We start from the raw sequence: 24,027 nt of genomic DNA, 5'->3' as shown, positions 1-24,027 counted from the left end.
ACGGCTGAGGATTTTTTTCTTGCTATAATTTATGTTATTTGTGCACATAAGAAATGTCATAATATTGTATTGAATCTAGTTTTGCATCAAAATATAAAAGCACTTTACATTTCAGTAACTATGCTAATGAGATATCAGCTTAATTTGAAGTGCAAATGAATTATTATAAGGGAGGGCTTCTGTCCTATTGGATTTTATGTGCTGAAATAAAACTATTTCGAATGAATTTGTTTTCTCCTTTTTTATGTGTGCACTCACTTTAGCACAAATGTATGTTTAGATTAGATAAACCTCTAAGCCTTTCTACCTTCAACCAGTTAATACCAGTGAAGGTTCAAGGACCAGAATTCATTTGTGTTACACATAACTCAGGTGACATTACTGTACTGCCATACTGCCTACTACAACTTCCCATGTACCAGCACTGAGCAATATTTTTCTGAAATTAAGTTTAAAAGAGGCGATGGGGTTATATTTGAGGAATACTTACCTGTGAATGGAGCAAGTATACGGTCACTTGTGTTTCAGGAGCCAAAAAGTTTTGTACCGAAGATGACGACACTAAAGATGACTGAATCCATGACTGAAAAGGCATGTGCCTAAACAGACTCCAAGTGGTGTTCAAGCACCTTTCCTCTGCTCCTTTCACAACATTTTTAAAAACTGTTTTTCCAATTTTATGTTTTAGTTTTTCGTTTCTCAACTTAAAGCACGTTGCAGTGCCCGGCAACTTTATTTGAGATTTAATTCTGAGCGCGCGAGTCGATCATGTCAAGAAGGGAACCCTTGATTTGCAAAACCGTGAGTGAGTATGGTGTACGTCACCCTGACCTGTAGCCTTCACTGGTGTCCTGTCCTGAGCCTCAGCATTGTAAGTCACTGTAGTGAAATTAAATCAGTAAAATATCTCGAATTTATTCAGTTGTTCAGTTTCACTCCTAGCCTAGAGGGTTTGGTTAGGTTGGGGGGCCGCGATGAAGATAGCACTTAATGGCCTGGCTTCTTGAACTTTTTTGTCCAGTCAGAACAAAATAGAATAGTAGGTACCTAAATGTAAGTCTAGTTCTGTGTGTATGAGTGTAGCCATCTAAACGCAGGCCAGACTGGCTGTTGTTCTATTCCTGTCACTGAGATGAAAATGGAGATGTACAGTGGGTGTTTTGATGACTTAAATGGTCTGGTTCCTGCCTCCTGATTGGGTGGTGAGTGCAAAGATCTGTCTCAGGGTGCCGAGGTGAAGTCCGTTAAAAGGCTAAATGCGAACGCAACTGCAGTTACATCCAGGTAACTACTATTTCTCCCACACTGGCAGATGGATGACGGATAATCCCATTGATTTTAGAGGCCAGAGCGGGACACTGAGGTTGAAGCCGTCAGTGCTTTTTCCAGGCTGAGGAGTCCTTTGCTCTGGTGCCATCAAAATCTATTTTTCTTCTTCGTTTCCATGCTCCTATACTTTGGCTCAGTGATCGATAATGCTGTCTAGAGAGGAGTACAGCATTATGGGTAACATGAAACCACTGTATCCAAAGCTGTAGGCCAACATTATTAGTGCCTGAATCAGGCATGGAGCAGGGGAAAGTGAGCTGTAACAAACTGAAATAGGCTTGTTTCTCTAATTATTTTATCTGTTTTTAGCAAGATAATTTATGCATCACCTAATAACAAACACTGAAACAAAAAAATATGATTAGGGTAAAAAAGAATTAACTACAAAGAATATCTATAATTATAGTACAGGGATTATCACCTCTAGGTTTTATTATACAATATTTTTCACATGTACATGATTTTTACATATACAGTTTTAGTTTAGAACAAAACATTTAACAAGAAATTAATGAAAAATGACAAAAACAGTAAAAACACTAACATTTAATATTTACTCTATCAGTGAACTCCACTCATTGAAACAATATCAGCCAAAGTGATACCGTTCCATGATCTAACAGGGATATTTTTCATCTTAAACCTTCATTTGGGACTAAGCTAGATACATTGCAACCTCTACTAACAAAAATAAAACAAATTGCTTATGTAAAGTGAAATGTCATTCGTTTTTCGCCCATTATCAGCCTTTTATTTTTAATTTGTATTGAGCTTGCCGATCATTTAACATACATTTAACTTCCTTCACTATAAAATAAAGCGAAGGGTAATGAAAGTTCACCTGTAAATGTGATGGACTGAGATCTATGTGATGGCTCTATTTGCACAGCTTTTTTTTTTTTGGTTTTGACATATCCTATTTAACTGGCACCACACAACACCTGCGGTTCAGTGTTTTTTGTGCTGTGACACTGTGACAGAGAGCAGAGACTGGCATGTGTTGGGGTTTTTAGGTTATATGGTGACAGCAAAGTGCTTTTCCTGATGTTTACAAAGGAAATGAATTGCCTAAACACAACAGTAACATGATAGAATAACATTAATAGCATATATTACATGTAAAGCATACTGAATAAAATTCAGATGTTCAATTTGATGGAAATAAAAGCAGCTCTACAATACGAAACTAATTTGATAAGGGATCTTTAATACCCTAGACATTTCTTCTAGTCTCCTATTGGGGCATTTTTATTCCCCAGCTCGTCAGCAGGCAGACAGGTTCGAGGCCTAGTACATAAAACATTTTTGCATGAGGAAATCAAAAGCAGGGTTTATATAGACTTTACAGAAAGCTGTGTGTAGTAATATTTGCAGGTGTTTACTTTCTCAGCAGATGAGTAAACCAATACTACAGAGCAAAAATATTTTGTTGTATTGGCACAAGTAACATGTTTTTTGTTAAAAGTGTGCACATTAAGGACATTTCTTTCATAACGCGTGAATACCTTGCAGCTACAGTTTTGGTGATTTTCTGTTTTAAAGGGATAGTTCGGATTATTTGAAGTAGGGTTGTACGAGTCAGTCAGTCTATTAGCCTCAGAAGATGCCGGTCAGCACGCCCCCAATTTGAAGAAGCAGGTTAAGCAATGAACTGCTGCTGCTTTTTTTTAATGGATAAAAACCTTTTCTTGCTGACCCTGTCCACAGCAGGTCATTGCTTAGGTTCTGTGACAGCATTCCTCTCTGCTTTTTCAAAATGGGACTGAGCCAACCGTCATCTATCTAATACTCTGACTATGAATAAGTACCTGATACAACCCCCTTTGAAATACTCAGATTTATCCCTTTAACTTCAGTGGAGGTGGAGATTTCACGATTTATGAAACTTTTTAAAACCCAATTAAACAAACTCACTAGTTTTTCACCCAACAGCAGAAATGCGCTTGTGAGCAGTGTGCACCTAGAGATTTGTAACCATAAGTAATTCAAATATAAGTGAGAGGCATAGAAATGAAATCCAAATCCTGTCAGAGAATATAGAAACTCCTACAATTATTATTACAATGAATAAACATCAAAGAAAGCCACACCAGGCCTAAAACACAGCCGTCCTCCAAGTGAAGATCGCAGGGAGGCTGATGAGTCCTAAAACACTCTTACTTAGATTGTCTGTCACACAATGTACACAATTGCAATCACACACAAACACACATTTTACATTTACTAATGTCTTCACATTCACTGTGGAGTCTCTTTGAGATCAGTTCAGTTATAATAATACAGTCAGACTTGCTGAAAATAGTCCCCTCCCGCGTTCCTTTATAAATCCGCAAGTTCTTCATGCTTCAGGTGAAATTCCACACTGTTGATGCACTGTTTCTGCCTCTCTAAAGGCAATGTGCAGACGATGCTGCTGCTTTTATGTTAACTCTTGGTCTCCCTCACCTCCATAGAGGTAATTATTGGTTCCAGTTGGTTGGACGTACTCCTCAGTTTTGTCCCAGTCTGTGACCCAGCCTCCTCCTCCTCCCATGCCTGCGCCTCCGTTGGGATCCGCTCCCTGGTTCATGGCTCCATAGCCTGCTCCGCCACTTGTGCGATACAGCTCTTCTGTCTCATTTGCAAGCTCATCCTCATCCAGGATACCACATTTCTCATCACTCAGCTGCTCCGGCTCCGCCCAAGCCTGCTTCTCTCCTGATGCAAAGATGCCTGCAATACAGAGACAGACTAAATCAATCCATACCATTCAGAGTTTTTTGCAAAATGCATTTTTTGCATTAACCCAATCTACAAAAGATTGCAAGTACAATGCACAGACTTTAACACACTCATGCTGTGGTTATAGAAAAATAGGTGGAACCAGAAATACAGAATTGAGAGTACACACCATAGAATATAACACCTCCATAATGAACGAGCGAGGCGATAAGGAACACACCCTGCCACTCCTCCCGTGTCTAGCAAAGGATTGTTAGAAGAAAAAAAGAGGTTATAGGCATGAAAAAAGGTGTGAATTTTCATTCTTACTTTGAAATTAATATAGTCAGGCATTAAATCGAAGCTTATACATGTCCTGTGTTCTGTAAATGTGCTTAAACTCTGGATATATTTACTCTATCAAACTTGAGGCGCAGCCTTTAAAACCATGAAAAGACAACACCCCAGTCCCTGTTTATATACACAATGAGGACATGCAACATGCATGTTTTGTCACTAATCCATGGTAATGAGAAAACACACCTTCAAACAACAAAACAAGAACAGAAATGTAATTTAGGAAAAAATTTACAACACTGAAATTCTCACCTTATGCTTTGTCATGGCACCAACTATAAGTGGGCAAACCATACCAGACAAAGTGCCCACACCATTGGAGATACCCATGAGGATACTAGCATAGCGCGGTGCAATGTCCAGATGGTTGACATTGAAACCTAATGAGGAAGGATAAATACAATATTAGCACATAAATGATAGGAAATATACTCAACAAAAGTATAAAGACAACACATTATTTTTGCTCCATTTCTTTTAAACTGAAGTAAAAGACCTCTTTTGTGTGCAAAAAAGGTGTAGTTTTCTTAAATCTTCGTCTAAGTGATTGGCTAAAACTTCATTGGCTGGGTTGGTAAGCTTTAGGCATGAGGAGTGATTGGTCAACATTAGCATAAGATTATCAGTGTGAGCCAATCAGAGGCAGAGTGGGTCATAACTTTGCCCTCCTTGGAAAAAAAAATGCTATCTGTAGCCCTATGTGAAATAGCTATAGTTCAGTGTCTAATAAACATTTGTTTTCAATATAAAACTGCACATTTTAGAGTGGTCTTGTACTGTGACCAGTCTAAGACACACCTCTGCAATAATCCTCCTGTTTAATCAGTATCTCTATATGTTGGATTATCGTGGCAAAGGACAAGTGCTCACTAACATGGATTTGAACAAATTTGTGAACAAAATTTGAGAGAAATAAACCTTTTGTGTACACAGAAGAAGTCTTAGATTTCTTTTTTTTACTTCAGCTTAAGAAAAATGGGAGTAACAACAAGAGTATTCACAAACTTTACAAATTAGTTTTCTTACAAATTATTTATGAATAAATATAAATAAATAAAAAAATTATACATTATATAAATTATTTAAAACCACAAGTCAATATTCTCTGTTCAAAGGGGAACTTATGGATATTGATGCATGTTGATGCATGCAGCAAAATGAGTACAGACCAGTTAATTTGAACCAAACAATCAAAAATTTATGGTTTCACCTGAAATGGCAAAGCCAGAGAAACCCACAGCCAGGACCAGGAATGTAATGGCAACACCTTTTGTATGAGAGAAGCCCACCACCAGCAGCAGGGTTGCCTCCATCCCAAACCCTGATCCAGACAAGTGAAACAGCCCAGACACAAACAAAGGGTGATCTTGTTAATGGACAACATCAGGTCTCAATGCAAGATGCCTCTATAAGTGTACTGAAAGCCATTTTTCTTCATGCTGTTTCTTTCTCCCTTTTCACAGAACATTGTTGACACAAAGTGATATGTGCTGTACACTATATGCTTCCTCATTTCACTTCGCTATTGATTTCTCTATGTAGTTCAAAAATAGACCGCAGAGGCAGAGCTTCTTTTTTTACAGTGAGTCATCATTTCCCTAATGCAGCAAATGCTTTCCTACCACGGTTTCCGAAATACTGTAGTTAACACCATAACAAGCCAATGAGCTACTGTGTGGTTTTTCAGGTTCACGTGACTGAAACTGCGTTCTGACCAAAAATTGGCTGCTTAGAAAAAAAAAATCTTATCATATTCACAAAAGGCTGAGGAATGCTATTTTCTATCAGACTTTGAGCATATACTAATATGACTACAGTTTTGTACTGAAGAAAAAGTCCTGATATAATGCTTATCTTGTATACATCTGTGTGGTCCCCTTTCTGCAATTCTAATTTTGTCTTTCCTTCATTGTGGCTTCTTCTCACCTCCACAGTTCATAAGTTTCCGGACATTGGTGGTGGTCATGATTTGGTTGGAGCGCAGATAGTCAGCAAGCTGGCCACCAATGGGCACGATGATGGTCATGACGAGGTGGGGAAGTGCAGAAACAATGCCCACCTAGATGAGAGGAAAAAAATGTTCTTTTATGTAGCAGACCTCTGGGCATAGTCTGTGGTCACCAGAATTAACCTGGCAAGCATACTTTCTATATCACTGACTTTCCTCTGTTGTACCATGTTATCGTACATATGGAAATTTTGTTCCTGGTGCAGTACGCTGTTCATCTGATTTCTGTTACCTTGCTAATCTCGAACCCAAACACCTCCTCAAAGTATGCAGGCTGGCTGATGAGAAGCAAATAGAAAGTCCAGCTTCTGCAAAAATTAGCCACGATGATGGCGTACACTGGCATGGACGTAAAGAAGGCCCTCCACGGTGTGTTGAATTTCTGTAACAAAGGAAAATGCATTACTGATTTCACTGATTTTGTAATGAAATTCCAACATCTTTGACTTGATGTACAGTTGTTTACCTGCATTAATATTTTTTTTTATTCCTTATAAAAGAAACAAGCACCAGAAACGAGGAAACTGTATTGAATTTAGCATCCTGGTTTTGGTCCTGTTCTTGATTAAATACAGGATATGCTGTTAGCTTGAAGCATGAAAACCTGGTTATTCATATTCCTGTATACATGATCCTAACAATATCCAGGTTTCTGGTGTGTCCACCTGCTGCCACCTCAGCCACTATGAAATGGTTCAGAAACCTGGATAAGGTGTTCACATGCCATAATATACTGGCTTCTATCGGAGTACTCCAGATTGCCTCAAAATCGGGATGAGCTGTTTACATGCACAAAACATAACCAGGACATAAGTGTGCAACTAAACACGCTCAATAAGAGGATGGGAGGAGTATATTGATAGTTTTGCTTGAATGCATGAACTCACACACAAATGCGTAACAGTTAACAATGATATGGAGTTTCTAAACCTATTTTTGTAGCTCATGATTAAGTTTGATGCCCTCTTAATCTCCACTAAGGCTCGCTTCCTTCTTATTCTTACTTTACTTTGTTTGTTTACTATATCTACACTCTTTGTTCAAATGTACTTATCTTTATGTTAACAATTTGTATATAACAAAAAAAAAAAAAGAGAGAGGGCAGGCCACATCAGTACTGTTCAAGTCATACAATGTTTTCACTGCCTGCAGGTGTGTCTTGATTTTTGATGATCTCAGCCACCGTGAGATGGTGCAGAAACCTGGATAAGGTTTTTACATGCCATAGTATCCTTGTTCCCATCAAAGCACTTCAGGTAGCATATCCAGGTTTCTCAAAACGGGGATTAGTTGTTTACATGCACAAAACATAACCAGGATGCTTCAAAAACCTGATCATAATCAGGATACTAGTTTGTGCATAAACACACACAATGAGAGGATGGAAGGAATAAATTGATAGTTTTACTTAAATGTGTGAATGCAGACACAAATGAGCAGAGGTTAACAATGATATGGTGTTCCTAAACCTATTTGTTGCTCAAGATGTGGTTTGACACCCTCTTAATCTCCACCCAAGCTAACTTCCGTCTTATTCTGTTTACTTTGCTTGTGTGCTATCTCCATGCTCTTTATTCAAATCTGATTATCAATATGCATTTAGCATAAAACAAAGAAGAACCGGCATAATGATATTGCACACTCATCACATTGACTTCTTTTACATGCACACAGTACTCTGCTTTTTGCTTTTATTCTGACAAGACAGTATTCCTACTATACTGTTTACATGGCAAATGAAAATGACTATTCCTCTACTATTCCTGTTAATATTCAACTGTGCATACAGACTTGTTTGACCCTGTGAACATGTGCCTCTTTCATTAATTTAATCATATTCTTGATAAGGTCAGTGCTGCAATATTTGTGCATATCCAAAAACCTGTTGATATCAAATGTTTCAAATAATAATATTTTTTTGACCAGATGTCTGGGAATTTCTTTTGTCCATGCATATGAGCATGCAAATGAGACGCATATTCTGAATTTGCTGTATACATGTCCAAAGATTTTTCCTAAAGCCAGTATAATACCAGTATATCCTACATTCCTTAATCGGAATATGCTCCATGCAGAATAAGACCTGTTTACATGACCTGTATCAAACTGAGAACTGTTATATTCTGTAGCCATGTAGCCATGCACTTGAAGTGACCAGGTATGCCACATCAGTACTGTTAATGACAGGCATTGTTTTTACTGACCGTAACTGTATGTTGGGCTGACTCGCCAATGCTTTCCTCAATATATTTTCTCTCCTCCTCAGTAATGGTGGGATGGGCTGCTGGACTTTCATACGACACCAGAAACCAGAAGCAATACCACATGACGCCAAAACTTCCTGCGGGGAGGAGGGAAACAACACAGGCAGGGAAGACAGAAGAAATAATCTAAGTGTCAAAACTGGAGGGCAAGGTCAAACAGTACAAGCTGCAAAGGAGACACCTTGACTGTAGCTGCTGCCTAAACAAGGACTGGGGTTTAATGTTGAATTCACACACACTACAAATAGAGAAGTGTTTTTTCTGCTTGTTATTTATGCGATGCTGGCCTTTTGTGGTCTTCTTGTCCGCTCAGTTGCAGTATGTGTCGTCACTAACTGTGTTACTGTATGTTGTGGGAAATGGGTGTGCATACACAACTTGTGAAAATAAGCATTTTGATGTTATCACAAACCAACTTATTACTGTCTGACTCTGTTGTCCCATTTTTATCATTTACGTGATATTACATTTCTGTGCAGTTTCCCAAGTTATAGTTTAGTCTGTAAAGAGTCTATATATTTAATTTTGTTTACCTTCAGCCTTAAAGGTCAAGAGTCTCTTACCGTAGACGTAGAAGACTGATGACCATCCTGTGTACTGGACTAGGATTCCAGCTAACGGCATGGCAATCACAGCACCAGCATAAGAACCTAGAAAAAAGAAAAACATTGTGTTTAGGGCTGAAACTGACACTTATTTTCATTATCAATTAATCTGTCACTTATTTTGTCACATAACTGTTTTGCGCCTTTCAAGACACCCAAAGACGCTTTACAACAGAAAAGAGAGTCAATTGATAGAGAAAATTATACAATAATGATAACAATAAAGAATGACAATAACAGTAATGAAGTACATATACAGATTTTTTTTTTTTTTTTTCTTTTTAAAAAGCACATTCACAACAAGTAGAGTGCACTTAGTTGACTGCAGATCCCCACCAGGCAACAGATGGTGAAGCACCTACTGCAATGCCACCACAGCTGCCAGATATAAACAGCGGATATTTGTAAAGTTCTGCCAACATTAACATGAACCCCACATATGTTGTCCCGAGCTGAAACAAGATTTCAAACCGAGGCAGTCGTTGATCACTTGCATCCCAAAGAAGCCAGTTAAGAAGACTGAGAAGTCAGCTGTCAATAGTCGTATAAAACAGAGCAGTCAAAAAACAGAATTACTGCCTCACAGTTGTATGTCTCCCCTAACCAGTCAGGCTACAGTTTAAATCCATGTGTGTCCAGACTCATGTAGTGTCTGTAGTGAGGACTTGAAGGAATTTAATATGGAACTTACCACTATATTGACCTGTAACTTGTGTTGCCATAAGTACTAAGTGTACTTATGGCAAAATGGAAGCTATCACTGTGTGTGATTTCAGTAAACCATTTCAAATGAGAAACATGCAATCTTCACCGAGAGACTATTTGTACAGTGTACAGTATAAAGTGTCATCAATTCATCATTTTATCCTATTAGACATTTGTGGGTAATTTTGTCATAATTAACGTATGAAATTTTGAGTGATGGACAAAAATGTGTTTAGTGAGGTCACAGTGCCCTTGACCTTTGACCACCAAAATTCAATCAGTTCGTCTTTGAGTCCAAGTGAATGTTTGTGTCAAGGTTGAAGAATTTCCTACAAGGCAAGATATCACGTTCACAAGAAGGGGATGACCTGAAAACACGCCTCCAGTCATAGAAAACATAAAGGAATAAGAGTGATAAAAAACGTTTTTTCAAAAATTGTGAATCACAGAGGTCCCTCAGCATACAGTAATGAATGTGCACAAAAAAAATTAGGCTGATCGGTCCCATAGTATTCTAGAGTAGCTACGGACAAGCTTTAGGTCCAGTGATTACTCCCTCCCTCCCTCCCCCACTCACTCACTCACTCACTCTGCACTGGCTTAGCCCCTAAAGAAGAGCACTGCAGAGGTATAGAGCCTGGAGGGGGAAGTAGAGACTAGATGGGCATTGGAGGATGGTTGCGAACAAACAGGTGTATAGGGATGGAGTTGAGCGGATATGTAGGTTGGTGCCAAGCTGTAGAGATATTTATAGAAAAGGATGAGTACTTAAAGACAGATGTGGTATTTAACTAGCAGCTAGTTCAATTGTCAGGGTGATGTGTTCCCAAGATCGTTTATGGCAAAGAACTCTTGCAGCTGAATTGTCAAAAACATTGTGAGGCAATGCATTTCAAGATTGCATGTGTTATTTCAAAACCCAAAGATATTTTTTTTTACTGTCACACATGATGAAGAAACGCAGTGACTTGAAAGTGGAAGTAACAAATATTTGGCATTTTTGCTTGTAGAATAATGTAAAACAGTTGCTGTTTTCAGCTGTAATTTTCACCTGTAATTGTAGATATATTAAATTAACAATAAATGTCTCTTAAAGTGATAACAAGCGTTGTTTAAACGTACATTATGTAAGTTCTGCCACTAGGGCTCTCTGCTGTGATGGTTCTCACTGATGAAAATCTTTCATACATGACTCAGGCAGAAATCATGTTCATGGACAAAGTATTATTAAAGTTTCATTCATGTTTCGTTTGATCATGTTCGCTGACTTCCTTCCTCACTCTCTGATGCATCCCATGTTTTCCCAGAAGTTACAGCAACTAGCGGTTGAACACCGTACCTTGAATCAGTTACTACAGTTATTTCTCTTTGTTTGAACAATGTTGGATACATTTAGGATAATGTAAGTACACAACTCAACAAAATATATAACGTGAGGTGATTTTAGATACTTTAATGCAGAAATGTTCAATATTTCAGCTTTAAAGTGACAACAAACATCAATTTTTAAAGACACTGAGGAACAGGTATGGTGTTAATGAACTCACCACAAAAGGCTGTCGTGGCCAGACGACTTCTTTCAAGAGGCGGTGCCCATTTTGCCCAAATACCATGACAGGCTGGATATGAAACCCCCTGCAGAAAAAAAAAATTAATTATGGATAGTGTTACAATAAAATATGAATACAAATCTTTCTCGTTGTCCATTTCTTGTGTTTAAGAGGAAGAGAGACAAGAGTCAAGCACCTCCACAAGTCCTTGAAACACCCTGACAATGATAACACAGCCAAAATGTATCCGTGCTGCTGTAGGAATGAGCATATTCAGGCAAGACGTGGCCACTATAGCAAAGCCAAACACTCTGGAAGAGGAGAGGATAGAGAAAGGTAGAGATGTTCAGTATGTATATAAGAATGTGCAGTTGCATCCTTTGCATGCCATATATAGTGAACTGACAGACCTGTTAGCTGCAAACTTTTGACAGATGAACCCTCCAGGGATTTGGGTTACTATATATCCCCAAAAGAAGGAGCCATGGATCATTCCCACTGTTTCTGGATCCCAGTCAAACTGAGCTTTCTGTAGGGACAGAAGGGAGACGAGCACATGAGAAAAAATGATCAATCTGCACTAGAACTGCAACTATTTTGAAAATCGATTGATCGGTTTGAGTCATTTTTTAAAGAATAAAGTCAAAATTCTTTGATTTTCTGACAGTCGACTGATTATCTCTGGGTTGTGGACTAAAGATATTTGAGCCTTAGGCGTTGGGAAACCCTGATCTTAATTTTTCATAGTTTTCTTGACATTTAATAGATGAAACAACTTGTAACTGATTAATCAACAGAATAATCAGCTATTAAAATAATTGTTAGCTGCAGCCCTAATTTGCCCTGAAATGCGCTGAGATGACATTTCATGACAACAGATGGACTCTACTACTAGTCATTAGATTAAGTGGGATAACATGTCGGTATTGACTGTAACACTGACTGACAGACTTTATGATGACCCAGTCCTTTGTTGACCTGCCCATTTCCACTTCCACTATCAACAAAGATTAGTAGCTTTAAAGGTGCAATACACAACATTTATCCTCACTAGATGTAAACAAATAAGTATTTGCTTTGTGATGTTAGTGGAGTCATACCATCCTGAGCAGAGAATGACCTCATACTCCCAGTAAATGTGATGTTATCTGAGCTTCTTCGTTTATTCGGGATGGCTGCAAGCATATTTTTGCATGTGTGCGTTCATGTTCCCACTCTGTCATTCCCACGACTGTTTACAACATGACGGTGTGGTGACTAACTATTTTGTATTACAGCTAAACAGTGCACTAAAGTACATGTGTTATTAATCACCCAGCTAAATCTTAAAGATTTAAAAAATCGCTATATGAAAAATGACCTGTTTCCTCTGCTCTGAAACACTGGGGCATGTCCGTTCCACTACCTTAGTCTCAAACACCAGTATGGCCTGAAAACAACCTGAAATATGGACAGACTGTCTAGCAGCTTTACTGGACATGTCCAGACATGTTTGAGCCACCAGAGACAGAGCACAGTGACAGGATGGTATTGTTTTTTCTTCTTTGTCAGGTTGTTGGAACTGAAGTGAGCTGAAGTGAACTGCTGGGCTCGTTTAGGCTGAGAGACATGCAATTTGTTTTTTTGGAGTTGCTGGTGCTTTACTGCAACCTCTGAAGGAAATGAATGTTGTATACAACACATTTAATAAAGCTTTGATACTGAAAACAGAGACTTTCCTGTTTCAAAGTAAGATCCAAGATGATATCACTTAAAGTGTACGCTACATTAGGAATATTTTCACTGCTTTACCTTGCTGTCAGACAGCCTTTTTCTGACAACAAACGGCCATTATATAAACCCAGTATCTGTCTCTCCAAAACCACAATACCTTTTTGGCAAAAACTGTCATGTTTTCTTTGCAGATCATAGGAATTTCTGGCCTACCACTGTCTTGATTGGTTAATTTGTTTGTGCTATTGTGATTTTGCTGTTTTAAAGGGTTTGCTCTGACTCACTTTATCTGAACAATCCCTTTAGTATTTTCCTTAATTGAAATTAAAGAGGCTAACTCAAACCATAAAAAACAGGATATGGCAAGAAGTGCACAAAAGGGTGTAGTTAAAGGAGTCCACGTACATTGACTAACTTTTTCTAATATTTCCTGGAACTGTCACTGTATCCTGGCAGCAGCACATGAGACGGATAATATGTGAAAAAGTTTTGTAGTACTACTGTCAGGATATCATGACAGTTTGAGCAAATATAGCAAAAAGTTATCTGTATAGAAGTTACCTTCTGTAGCTTTAAGTAAAAGTACCACAAACTTTCCACCTCCTCCACTCCAACTCACCACTACGACCTCCTTGTTGTCTCTGAAGATGGTGTGGCTGTTGACCATGCTGACGATGGCTACACCCAAGTTACATCGGATACCAAAGGAGATGCAGAAGCCAATGCCAGAGAGGATGGCGATGATGTAGCGCCTGGGCAGGCCGAAGCATGTGCAGTCCACAATGGGCATCTCCTTCTCCTCCACCAGCTCCGGCCGGCCCTCCGCCGACAGCTCAATGGTCTCGCCATTTTCCTGCTTCTTCTCAAGAGCTCTGTTAGGAAGGACATGAATGGAAAATGTAACATGTAAATGACTGTGGCAGACTCAGTTCACATGATTGAAGTGCTTATCTGGGCAACATATCTGTTCAAACACTCCTTTGTATTAGTGTCTATTGCAAGCCTGACAATACACACGAAACATTTCAGAAAAATAATCCAAATTGTGTTTTTGTTGATTCATTTCCACTAAACAGCTATTAATGTTTCAACTGACAGGAAATAGCTCATCAACTTTGGCAGTTACTGAGCCCAAAAAAAAGGAAACATTTAGGCTGTTTTGCACAAATAAGGGTTAATTTTTAAACCTGATTAAATCATGATTTAGTACGTTGAGATTAGTTTTGAATTGTCCAGCAGAGCTCTGCTTAATTTTAAATATGGATTTATTCATTTTTTTCCTGGTTCTACTTAGTTCTTCTAAACTCAGATTAAAACTGATTAAATTAATTTAGATGGTGTAACTGAGTCTCAATGTTTAGTAAATTCTTAGATTTCTATGTTGTAGATTTTCTTTCAGAGCAATCAGTTGGTCAGTGTCAATGCTGCCCCGGAGAAAACAGATCCTGTTCTAAAGTTCTTGTAGACTGACAGCTTGGCTTGATAGAGCCAAGTGCATGGATCAGGATGTTCAGACAACCTTCCTCGCTGTCAATTTGGCTGGTAAGTCCAGCACTTTAACAAGAGACAGTCAGCACCGTTCTCTTGTCAGCCTACCACCACTGGATCTCGCTGATATAACTTTGACTTATCCTGTCTTCTTCTACATTTTTGTATCGCTGACATTCTTTTCCTGACATACTTGGCCCGCAGTGAAGAATACAGTGTCAGCACAAGACAAACAGTGTTCACAGAAACTCATCCTGGTGCATTTATGCTCCTTTCCTCCCTTCAAACAAGGTTAACTCCTTTTTTTCTGCTCCTGTTTATAAGCTGTGTTCATGTGGCTTGCTGAGAAACCCTGGGAAACTATGACCTCTGCCAGCCTCCATCCAGTCTAAGGGGCATCAAATATGTATCTAAACGCAGCAGATCATCTATTAAACATGATGTGTGCAATGCTGAGGTCTTGAGCACTGCAGGTCCAGAGAACATTGCAGCTTTATTTATTATAAATAAATAGGTTTTCATACCTATATGGAAAAACAAACATCCCTATGGCCTTTTTCTAGTAAATGTAATTTACAACCACTGTGAAAAGATACATACAGTACATGGGAGTTGGTTGTGCTTAAGCCAAATATTATCAGCCAGCTCAGCCCTGCAGCTTTTAGCCAAAATACAACACCCAACAGTGCAGAGCATGAATAAAGCCTGGATGGGGGATGGGGGTGTATTTTATGGAGTACTTTATTTGACAGATTTGACAGGACTGAATCAGCCACTAGGGCGCCCCATTAATAACAGTACTCCCACAGTGGCCATTGTGAACATTCATCATGGTTAGGATGAAAGTCTCTACGTAGACGTCATATGAACATCTGGAACCTGACACATGTTTATTCAAACGCACTGAAATTGGCCAGTGTTTTATGATGAATCAAGCTACCATGCACAATGTAATTCTTTGCTGACTGACAGTTTTTGATGTTGTAGCCAAAGTCATAACTCAAAGAGCACATCATAAAACTATGGACAAGATTTAATCAGTGTCATGCACATAAAAAGCTGTTGATTAATTTAACTAATGCATTTCAACTAGTCAAAACCACCACATAATGATGATAAGTATTTTAGAACTTGTGTGTTACATGTGCTGGGTGAACAGCTTCTACTGGAATGAATGCATCACCTTGTTTGAATACCTCATTTGCTGTTTTATACATCAGTGTGGTAAATGTGGCTGCTCTGATCACAGTGAATCTCCTCCACATTCCTGACACTGGGGTGTGTGAAAGCCCCCAGAGACCTGTTGAAACTGCACACTCACTGAACATTAAACACATGTGAAAGTCTTAAATCGATCTTTAGAGTTGTTAGATGAGCCTTAACCACAAGACCTATTTAGCTGTGAGGTGTGAAAACAGTACTGTCATTGTGTGCACTGAGCATAGCTCAACTACTGCAGTGTAGCTTACAATAAACCAACAAACTCCTGTGCATCATCAGAAGGTTGGAGGTGCAGAAAGAGTGCAGCAATTTAAGGTTACAATCAGATTTCAGGCCTTTTTGGCCTTTTCCTGTCATTCTGGGAGCAACTGTTGGAGTTGGTTGAAGTTAGTTTCCTCACTGAGAAGATGGAGGTGTGCAGCTCTTCATCTAACAGCTCACCATGGCTGCTCCTGTTTGTTCCAATACTCCCTGCAATATTTCAAACTAATTCACTGTCAACAACATTTTTATGCAAATCTCAGTGAAAAACATCGCATTTCCCGTGACTACTTCATAATAAAAGTCAACTTGTGTTGTGTCAGTTAAATTTGTCCCTCACCATAGACTACAAGTCATATTTTTTCCATAGTGGGTCCCATGGTGGTCGACTGGAAGGGGCGTGACCTCAGCTCTCTATTGACCCTTCACACACTTTTTGCTCTGTGCTGTACCTGGCAGAACCTCAGTCAATTTTCTCCTTTCTTGTCCCTCATCTGTGTTGAAAAGAAAAACAGCTAACAATTGATGTAGATTAGCTAGCTAGTTAGCAAGTTACATTAGCTAATTTAGGATTGGACTATGTATAGATCAGGCCTATGTTGTTTTTATAGGTCCTCAAACATGTTTCAACCATCTCCAGAATGTGGTTATAGATTTAGATATAACAGAGTCTCATACATAGTAAATACAGGAAATCTGAGGTTCCACAAAACAGGGTGGAAATTAAAAAGAATCAATTACAAATTGATCTACTACTTCAGCACCACGGACAGTGCCATGGATTTATCAGCACACAACATAGTGAGGCTGCTGATATTTCAGAGCCATAGACGGGGCCGTAGATTCTAACTTGCACAAACCTCACTCAGAGAAAGGATCAATGAGTCAGACAGAAAAGATTAACATATTCAACTAAGCAGCTCATCCATCTCATCCATCTATAGCGTTTTGGTGTGACTTAGCTAGTTTTCAAGAGATCAGCTGCAGAGATGTCTACCTTCTCTCCAATATAATGGGATTAAATAGTACAAGTCCATGCAGTTTCATGTTAGAACTTCTTCCTTTCTGCAGTAAAATCTGCAACTAGAAAGTAGTTTCTACATTAAACCAGTCTGGATTATCTTGAGTAACCGGGTCATGATGAAATACTGTTTTTTAATTTTTCAGATGTATGTTTTGGTGCTTGGAGCAAGACAGGGCTTGTGCCATTTAGTCCCATTATGTTGGAGAGAAGGCAGACATCTCTATGGCTGATATTTCCAAAACTCTGCAATACATCCATCAAGGTGGATAAATAGCACTGCAGGCCTGAGTAAAAATATTTATTTTTAATTATGGGTTATTATTATTATTATTATTATTATTATTATTATTATTATTATTATTATTATTATTATTATTTACTTTAAACTGAAAATCTTTGAGATTATTATTCAAAACTGAGGTAGACCCCTGGGTTATAAAACACCCCAAAATATTGTTTGTACAAAACCTTGTGTATATGCAACAACTCATTTTGTTCATCCTACTGAGGCCAACCTCAGTACCAACTAATTCAGGTACATTCTGTTAGCTGTATGAGACTTTATTTCTCTGTGTACTCAAATGAACCCTGTCTTAAACCAGAATGTTACCTTTCTATCAAGACACTGGGGACAAGAATCACAATTCAGAGATACCAGGAAAAGAAAAGCACCAGCTGATCACTAAAGATTTTTATACAGCCGCTATTGCAGCTTCTTAAGGTTTAGACTTAAAAAAAACCCGGCATGGATACTAAAATATCAGGTTACAAAAAGCCTTTGACTGGACTTTTACTTTGAACAAACCACTTCAAGGCACTCAGCTAATAAGTCCAGCAGTAAGCAGACTGGAAAATAACAGACACACAATTATAAAACACATATCTTCTATTAGTTACTGTAAGCAGGGGTTCTAACAGTCTCCAACACTGATCAAGTATTAATGATTCTCACCCTTGAATTATTAATATCTCTGGCTCTCTTGGACTATTTTTGTCTGAGCAGGCCTCTCTTCATTCTTCCTGTCTCCTCTTCATCTTTAACACTGCCTTTTAACGTCAACTCCCCTGACTCGCACACAGTCTCACACACTATTCACAACATTTCCTTCTCCTTCAACACCAATTTATTTCCCAGTGTCCAGTGGAATGATTGGATGTCCACACTGTGTTTTATTTTCTCTGCAATATAATGGTCAAAATGCACATCCTTATTCACATTTTTCTATCTGCTATCTGCTGGAGTGACTTTTCATGACTGACCCTGAGTTAAAGAAAATCCGGTCTAATCCTTACAAGCTAGCTGACCTTCTCTCTGTTGTGCTCGGCACACCATGAGGAAAGGTCTCAGCACCTCTGAGAGCCAATTTAACTGAATAAGTTAAATTCTGAATCTTAATGACATGTAAAAAAAAAAAAAAAAAGCTGAATTCACATGACCCGTTCTGTCAGGTGAGTATTTCTGGTTCTCCCGCCAAGATAATCTCTTAATTCATACGTCAAGGACAAATGTCAGGGCAGTTCAGCCATTCGGGTCAGAGTTGAGTCAAGAGCTTTGAATGGATAAAAGAGTCAAATAACTGGTGTAGATTGTTTGGAAGAGTGAAAAGCCTTTCATAGTCTGACAACACAAAATGTTAAAATTTCTTACGTGCACTACAGTCACACAACAGAAATACATTCCTGGTATTATTTATACTTGTTAAATACACTGAGCTGAAAGAATATTGCTTAGTAGAACCACTAGCAGGACCTGCTAGTGGTTCTGTAAGGAGTTTGTCTGTTCTCTTGTGCACGTGGGTTCTCTCTGAGTACTCCAGTTTCTGCCCACACTCCAAAGACAAGCAGCACAATAGGTCAACCGATAACTGTAAACTGCCTGTAAGTGTGAATGTGAGCGTGAGTGTTTGTTTGTCTCTGTGTCTCAGCCCCACCTCAGGACCCCACCTCTCAGCCAATGTCAGCTGGGACAGGCTCCAGCACCATAAGCAGTTACAAACAATGGATGGATGGAGAAAACAGTAACCATCTAAATATAAGAAGTGTGTTTAAATTGACTCACATGTTAATTACATTGGTAACCAACATGATTGGTTGGTAATAAAATTAAAAACTCGGGTGCTCCTCATAGATAGGACCAGAATAAAAATACAAAAACCAATGACTGTCCAGTTTACTATTGATGGACAGTGAAAGCATTGGTTGGCAGTCTATGAAAATCCAAGGCATCCTGTTTGTGAGTATGAATCTCCTTTAATAAAGGAATGCTGCAGATTTTTATTACTTTTATAGTAAATCAACTTTATACTAAATCGGTTGTATTTGAGAAAACATGTTAAATAAGCTTAAGATATTAAGTTAAACCAAGAACTCTTCAGTCACACTGAGAAACCTTAGTTTAAAACCAAACTTTGAACTATAAAAAAAGAAGGAAGTCGGGGCAGTTTTAACTCTGAAATAATGCTTTCTAAAAAGGCTGCTGGTATGCTGATCATTCTTATTTAGAAAACTGATTTAATGAGTTGATTAAATTCTGTACAGTACATTCATTCAACTAATTTTAAGTAAAAAAAAAAAAACTTAGTTAGAGGAACTCATGCTTATAAGTTCAGAAGTGTTTTGAAAATAAATACTAGAAAATTGAGTTCAATTAACTTGAACAAATAAATCTTGTATCTTTATTGTTAAGTTAATGAGAAAAGATTAGCCAATTTCACCAACCTCCTGTATGATGTTTAAAGTGCGTGGACTTCCATCACTAAATTGGTCAGTCATTGTTTGTTTTATTTTTATACATTTGACTCTCCTCTGATACTGTGGTTCAAAAGTAGTTTAATGTTTAATGTTATAAGAAAGTTATGTGTGAACAGGGAATATGCATGACAGGAGCAGACTATGCTCTAAATCATGTTTCTGTTTTTGTCATTTATCTTGACACAACTCATGAATATATAAAAATCATACATAAAAAGGATTTGAATGTTTCTGGGCTCCAGCTCCATACATTAAATACAAAAAATAGATAAACAAAAATAAACAAAACTGTGAGTCAACACAGCTGTGCCTGCCTCTCCCTCCGTGCTCCTGTTAAGGATGTTGCGTGCAGAGAACAGGAGCAGAGAACACACCTCTACACACGGCAGCAAGGTACCATGGGAGCACCTGAGAGCACGTGCGCTCCGCGGAAATGAAAGCTTATAGGCTGCTGCTGCATGCGGGCTCTGCTGTCGTAGGTCGAGTGGCCTAATCCAGGCTGGCTGTGAGGTGGCCTGAGGAGGGGGGGAAGGGACACAATGACAGGAGCTACCAGGCTACTTACTGTAGGAGGGGGGGAGAGCAGGAGAGAGGTGGCCCAAGGTGTACACGGCCTGCAGGGATTTACGTGGGCCGACAGCTTGGACGAGCAGAGGCTATTTCTGGAGAGGATTTAAGTGTTTAGACGCTACATCAAATCCCGAGAGAAGGAAAGGGGAGTCCATCAACACCTTGTTGCGTTCAGATATCCATCACTGGCCAGACTCCTGACTATACCGCACACACACTCTCTCTCAGCAGGGAAAGGTGTGTCACACATATTTTTGCAGCTTGCTGAGAATAGGAACTGTTCTTAAAAACTCACGCTGGAGTGTCTTGCGGGTCTAAAAGGTCATCTGATGTCAAAAATATGTTCTTACCTTGATCCGCTTCCCCAGCCCATGATCACAAGTTTTTCAAAAGTTCTCTTAGCGGCACAGTTCACCCCGACATTAAAAGTACATATTTTTCCTCTGACCTGCAGTGCTATGTATCCATCTAAATTGTTTTTGTGTGAGTTGAGGAGTTTTGGAGATATCGGACACAGAGATGCCTGCATTCTATTGAATATAATCAAACTAGATGTGATAAAAAAAAAAAAGATATTTGAAAAACTCAACGGCACTGTCTGCTCCAGAAATCATTACTGAAGATTATCCACAGACTTTGTTGTGGGCAGTCTCATGTAAGAACTACTTTCTCTCTATGCTTGAGTCTACTAAAACTACTTTCTTTCAACTAGAAAGAAAGTAGTTCCTAAATGAAACTGCTCACAATAGTGCTTGAATCACTGAACTGTATACCACTGGAAACCAATGACAAGCACTGCTAGAAAGAAAGTAGTTCCTTCATGAAACTGGCAAGTCAGCATAATACAGTTTTTGTGAGCAGTTTCATGTAGGAGCTACTTCCTCTTCTTCTAGATTGTGCTGCAGAAAGAAATAGTCTCAGGAGATTTAAGTATAGAAAGGAAGTAGTTCCTACATGAAACTTTTCACAATAAGATATGTGGATCATCTTGAGTCACCAGTTTCATGTAGTAAATATCTTCTTTATAGCAGAAAGGAAGTAGTTCCTGTAGATTCTGCTGCAGGAAGAAAGTCGTTTTGGTGAATGTCAGCACTGGAAGGATGCTGTAACAGCGAGACTTTATACCACTGGAAACCAAAGACAGTAGTTCCTGCATGAGAAAACTGGTTACTCAAGATAATCCACAGACCTTTTATGAGCACTTTCACTCTCTTTTATTTTTTTGGACAGAAAATATTTTCTGTAGATTCTACTGCAGAGAGAAACCCAATTCAGTGGATTCAAGTATAAAAAGTATGTAGTTCCTCTGTGAAACTGCTCACACCAACGCCCTAACCATCAGATTTTAAACCACTGAAAACCAAAAGTAACCACAAGAAAAAAAAATTGTTCCTTCATGAAACTGATCACTCAGGACAATCCACAGACCTCTTTGTGAGCAGTTTCATGTGGGAAAGAAAGTAGTTCCTGTAGATTCTGCTGCAGAAAGAAAGTAGTTTCCGTAGATTAAAGCATAGAAAGGAAGTAGTTCGTACATGAAACTACTCACAGACAGGTTCTGTGAATTATCTTGAGTAACGACGTCATGATTTTTGGAGATTTTTTTTATTTATTTGAATTGTTTTTTTCTGGTGCTTTGAGTATCAGAAGTTAAGTGGCATCTAGATCCATTATATTTGAAAGAAGGACGACATCATTACAGCCGATTTCTCCAAAATTATGCAACACAAAAGCAATCCAGCTGAATAAAAATAGGTAAGAGAGAAAATACAAATTTTTGATTTTGGGGTGAACTGTCCCTTTAAGCGCAGTGTTCGACAGGACAACACACAGGCCGCATAGTGCAACCTCACAGGCCCATTTATACCAAACACGCAGTGACTCTCAGTATGTCCAGAAGGAGAAATAAATACCCTTATCGAACAGACTTTGAGGTAGAATCTGGGGCACATCGTTTCATTTGTTCAGTCATAAAACTCCAGATAAAACTGAGACATGGCCTTCGTAATTGGACAATGTGACAGCGCTGCAGAAAAAGCCTGAAAGAAATGAACCCAGCCATCGATCCAACGCTTCATCTTACACTGATGGAACAGTTTGGGCCTAAAATGAAACTTAATTCTGTTTATTTCCCCCTCAGAAGCAAAATCCTTGCATTTGAGGCTTTAGTAAACTCGCTTCAGCTTTCAGAGCATTTGTGTGCTCATAGAAACTTCAGCTATCTTATGTTTTTATTCATTTATTTATTTTATTAGGTGATGGCGTGTGTTGTGTTGTGTGTGCCTGTTCCTTATGTGACGGATTCAGGAGCCTATCGAGGGACAGATGTTGTGCCAGGCTACTCAACCCAACACTAATCCATGCAGGCCTCTGGGCATCTTGATCTTCTCTTTCAAGACCAATACCAATTTGTAAAACCACGTTTCATCTACCATAGACTGTCCTCCAGGAGCCTAATATAATAGTAAAACTTGAAGGCAGCCACTCTCTGCGTTTCAGCATTTTTCTGGTTACAATTTATGCCCAGAGAAATCTTACATACCCGTATATTTTCCCGAGAGTCTTGGCTGCCACGACCTTAAACCTGTCCGGCCGGATCTCCATCCTCACGACTCCAGGATCCGACCAATGTGCAGTCTTTGCGCGCTCCCGGTCGAGCGCACAGCCTTCTCCTCTACTCCCTCCGCCCCGTGTTCCTCACTCACACATTTAACAAGGAAAAAACTTGATTTTATTTAATCACCAGACTCCTTGACCCGCAGTCTCCTGTAGTCAGCGACACTGATTGTCCAGAGATTTAATCTGCTTCATCTGCCTTCATGTAAAATCAACCGATCAAACATTGTCAGTCCCACTTTTCCAGACGTCCAGATGAACTTCTTGTCACTCTTTGATCTGCATAAAGGTTTCCAAGATGCGATGGAGGCAACTTTCGACCGGATTGGTGGCCAAACAGTGCCGCTGGCCGTGGTCCTGAAGCCAGATTACTGCTGCCTGCGCGCTAATCTCTCCAAGTGTGAGTAGTGAGTGGATGGGAGCATGTCACTTCCTTCCCCGCAGCCCGGTGTTTTAAGCAGCGGCTATTCTTGGAGCGCGCAAGCCTTGAATGGAGGCAGTTTGAGTAAACACTGTCCGATCGAAGCATATTAACAGAGTTCCCAGGTATTTGTAACACGGGAGGGGCAGGCTGCTCCCTGGACGCTGTAATGATCCTTGGATGGACTGACGATTATTTTCCATTGTTTTAGGAAAGGAACTGTAGATCCACAGTAAAAGGATAAGTCAATCTAACAGTAGAATAAAAAAGGAACAATCTTTTTAATGTGAAAAATTAAAGAAAGTCCTGATTTTTTTGTTGTCTCGTCTATGCGCCCTGTGCGTCATACCAACAGTGGCAGAGCTGCCATAACGCATCATTACTGCAACAGCCCCTTTCATGTGGGTGTGAGAACTGCCTTTTATTTTATAACAGTGATGTGAA

The 24,027-nt window shown here is 39.1% G+C and overlaps 1 protein-coding gene across 1 annotated transcript; it reads right to left on the bottom strand.

Annotated features, from left to right (window-relative positions):
• Positions 1-2,811: 2,811 nt before the first annotated feature.
• Positions 2,812-23,602, bottom strand: LOC146311838 (vesicular glutamate transporter 1-like). Its single transcript, XM_084740471.1, has 13 exons — positions 23,089-23,602; positions 13,851-14,103; positions 11,929-12,047; positions 11,715-11,829; positions 11,516-11,603; positions 9,222-9,308; positions 8,599-8,735; positions 6,627-6,776; positions 6,313-6,445; positions 5,597-5,707; positions 4,639-4,766; positions 4,220-4,289; positions 2,812-4,041 (listed from the first exon to the last, which is right to left on the bottom strand). The coding sequence occupies exons 1-13, from the start codon at positions 23,148-23,150 to the stop codon at positions 3,749-3,751; spliced, it is 1,746 nt and encodes a 581-aa protein (XP_084596597.1). The 5' UTR covers positions 23,151-23,602; the 3' UTR covers positions 2,812-3,748.
• Between the last annotated feature and the right edge of the window lie 425 nt (positions 23,603-24,027).

This window comes from Lutjanus erythropterus, chromosome 17 (genome assembly GCF_056507025.1).
Source record: "Lutjanus erythropterus isolate fLutEry1 chromosome 17, fLutEry1.hap2, whole genome shotgun sequence".
NCBI classification, from domain to species: Eukaryota; Metazoa; Chordata; class Actinopteri; order Lutjaniformes; family Lutjanidae; genus Lutjanus; species Lutjanus erythropterus.
This window is presented reverse-complemented; position numbering and strand designations above follow the sequence as displayed.

Coding starts and splice junctions, on each gene's coding strand:
- LOC146311838 (XM_084740471.1), bottom strand. CDS start 23,150: ATGGAGATCCGGCCGGACAGGTTTAAGGTCGTGGCAGCCAAGACTCTC. Junction 8,736..9,221: donor ATCAGTCTTCTACGTCTACG/GTAAGAGACTCT, acceptor TCCTCCCCGCAG/GAAGTTTTGGCGTCATGTGG. Junction 6,446..6,626: donor TTGGGTTCGAGATTAGCAAG/GTAACAGAAATC, acceptor CCTCTCATCTAG/GTGGGCATTGTTTCTGCACT.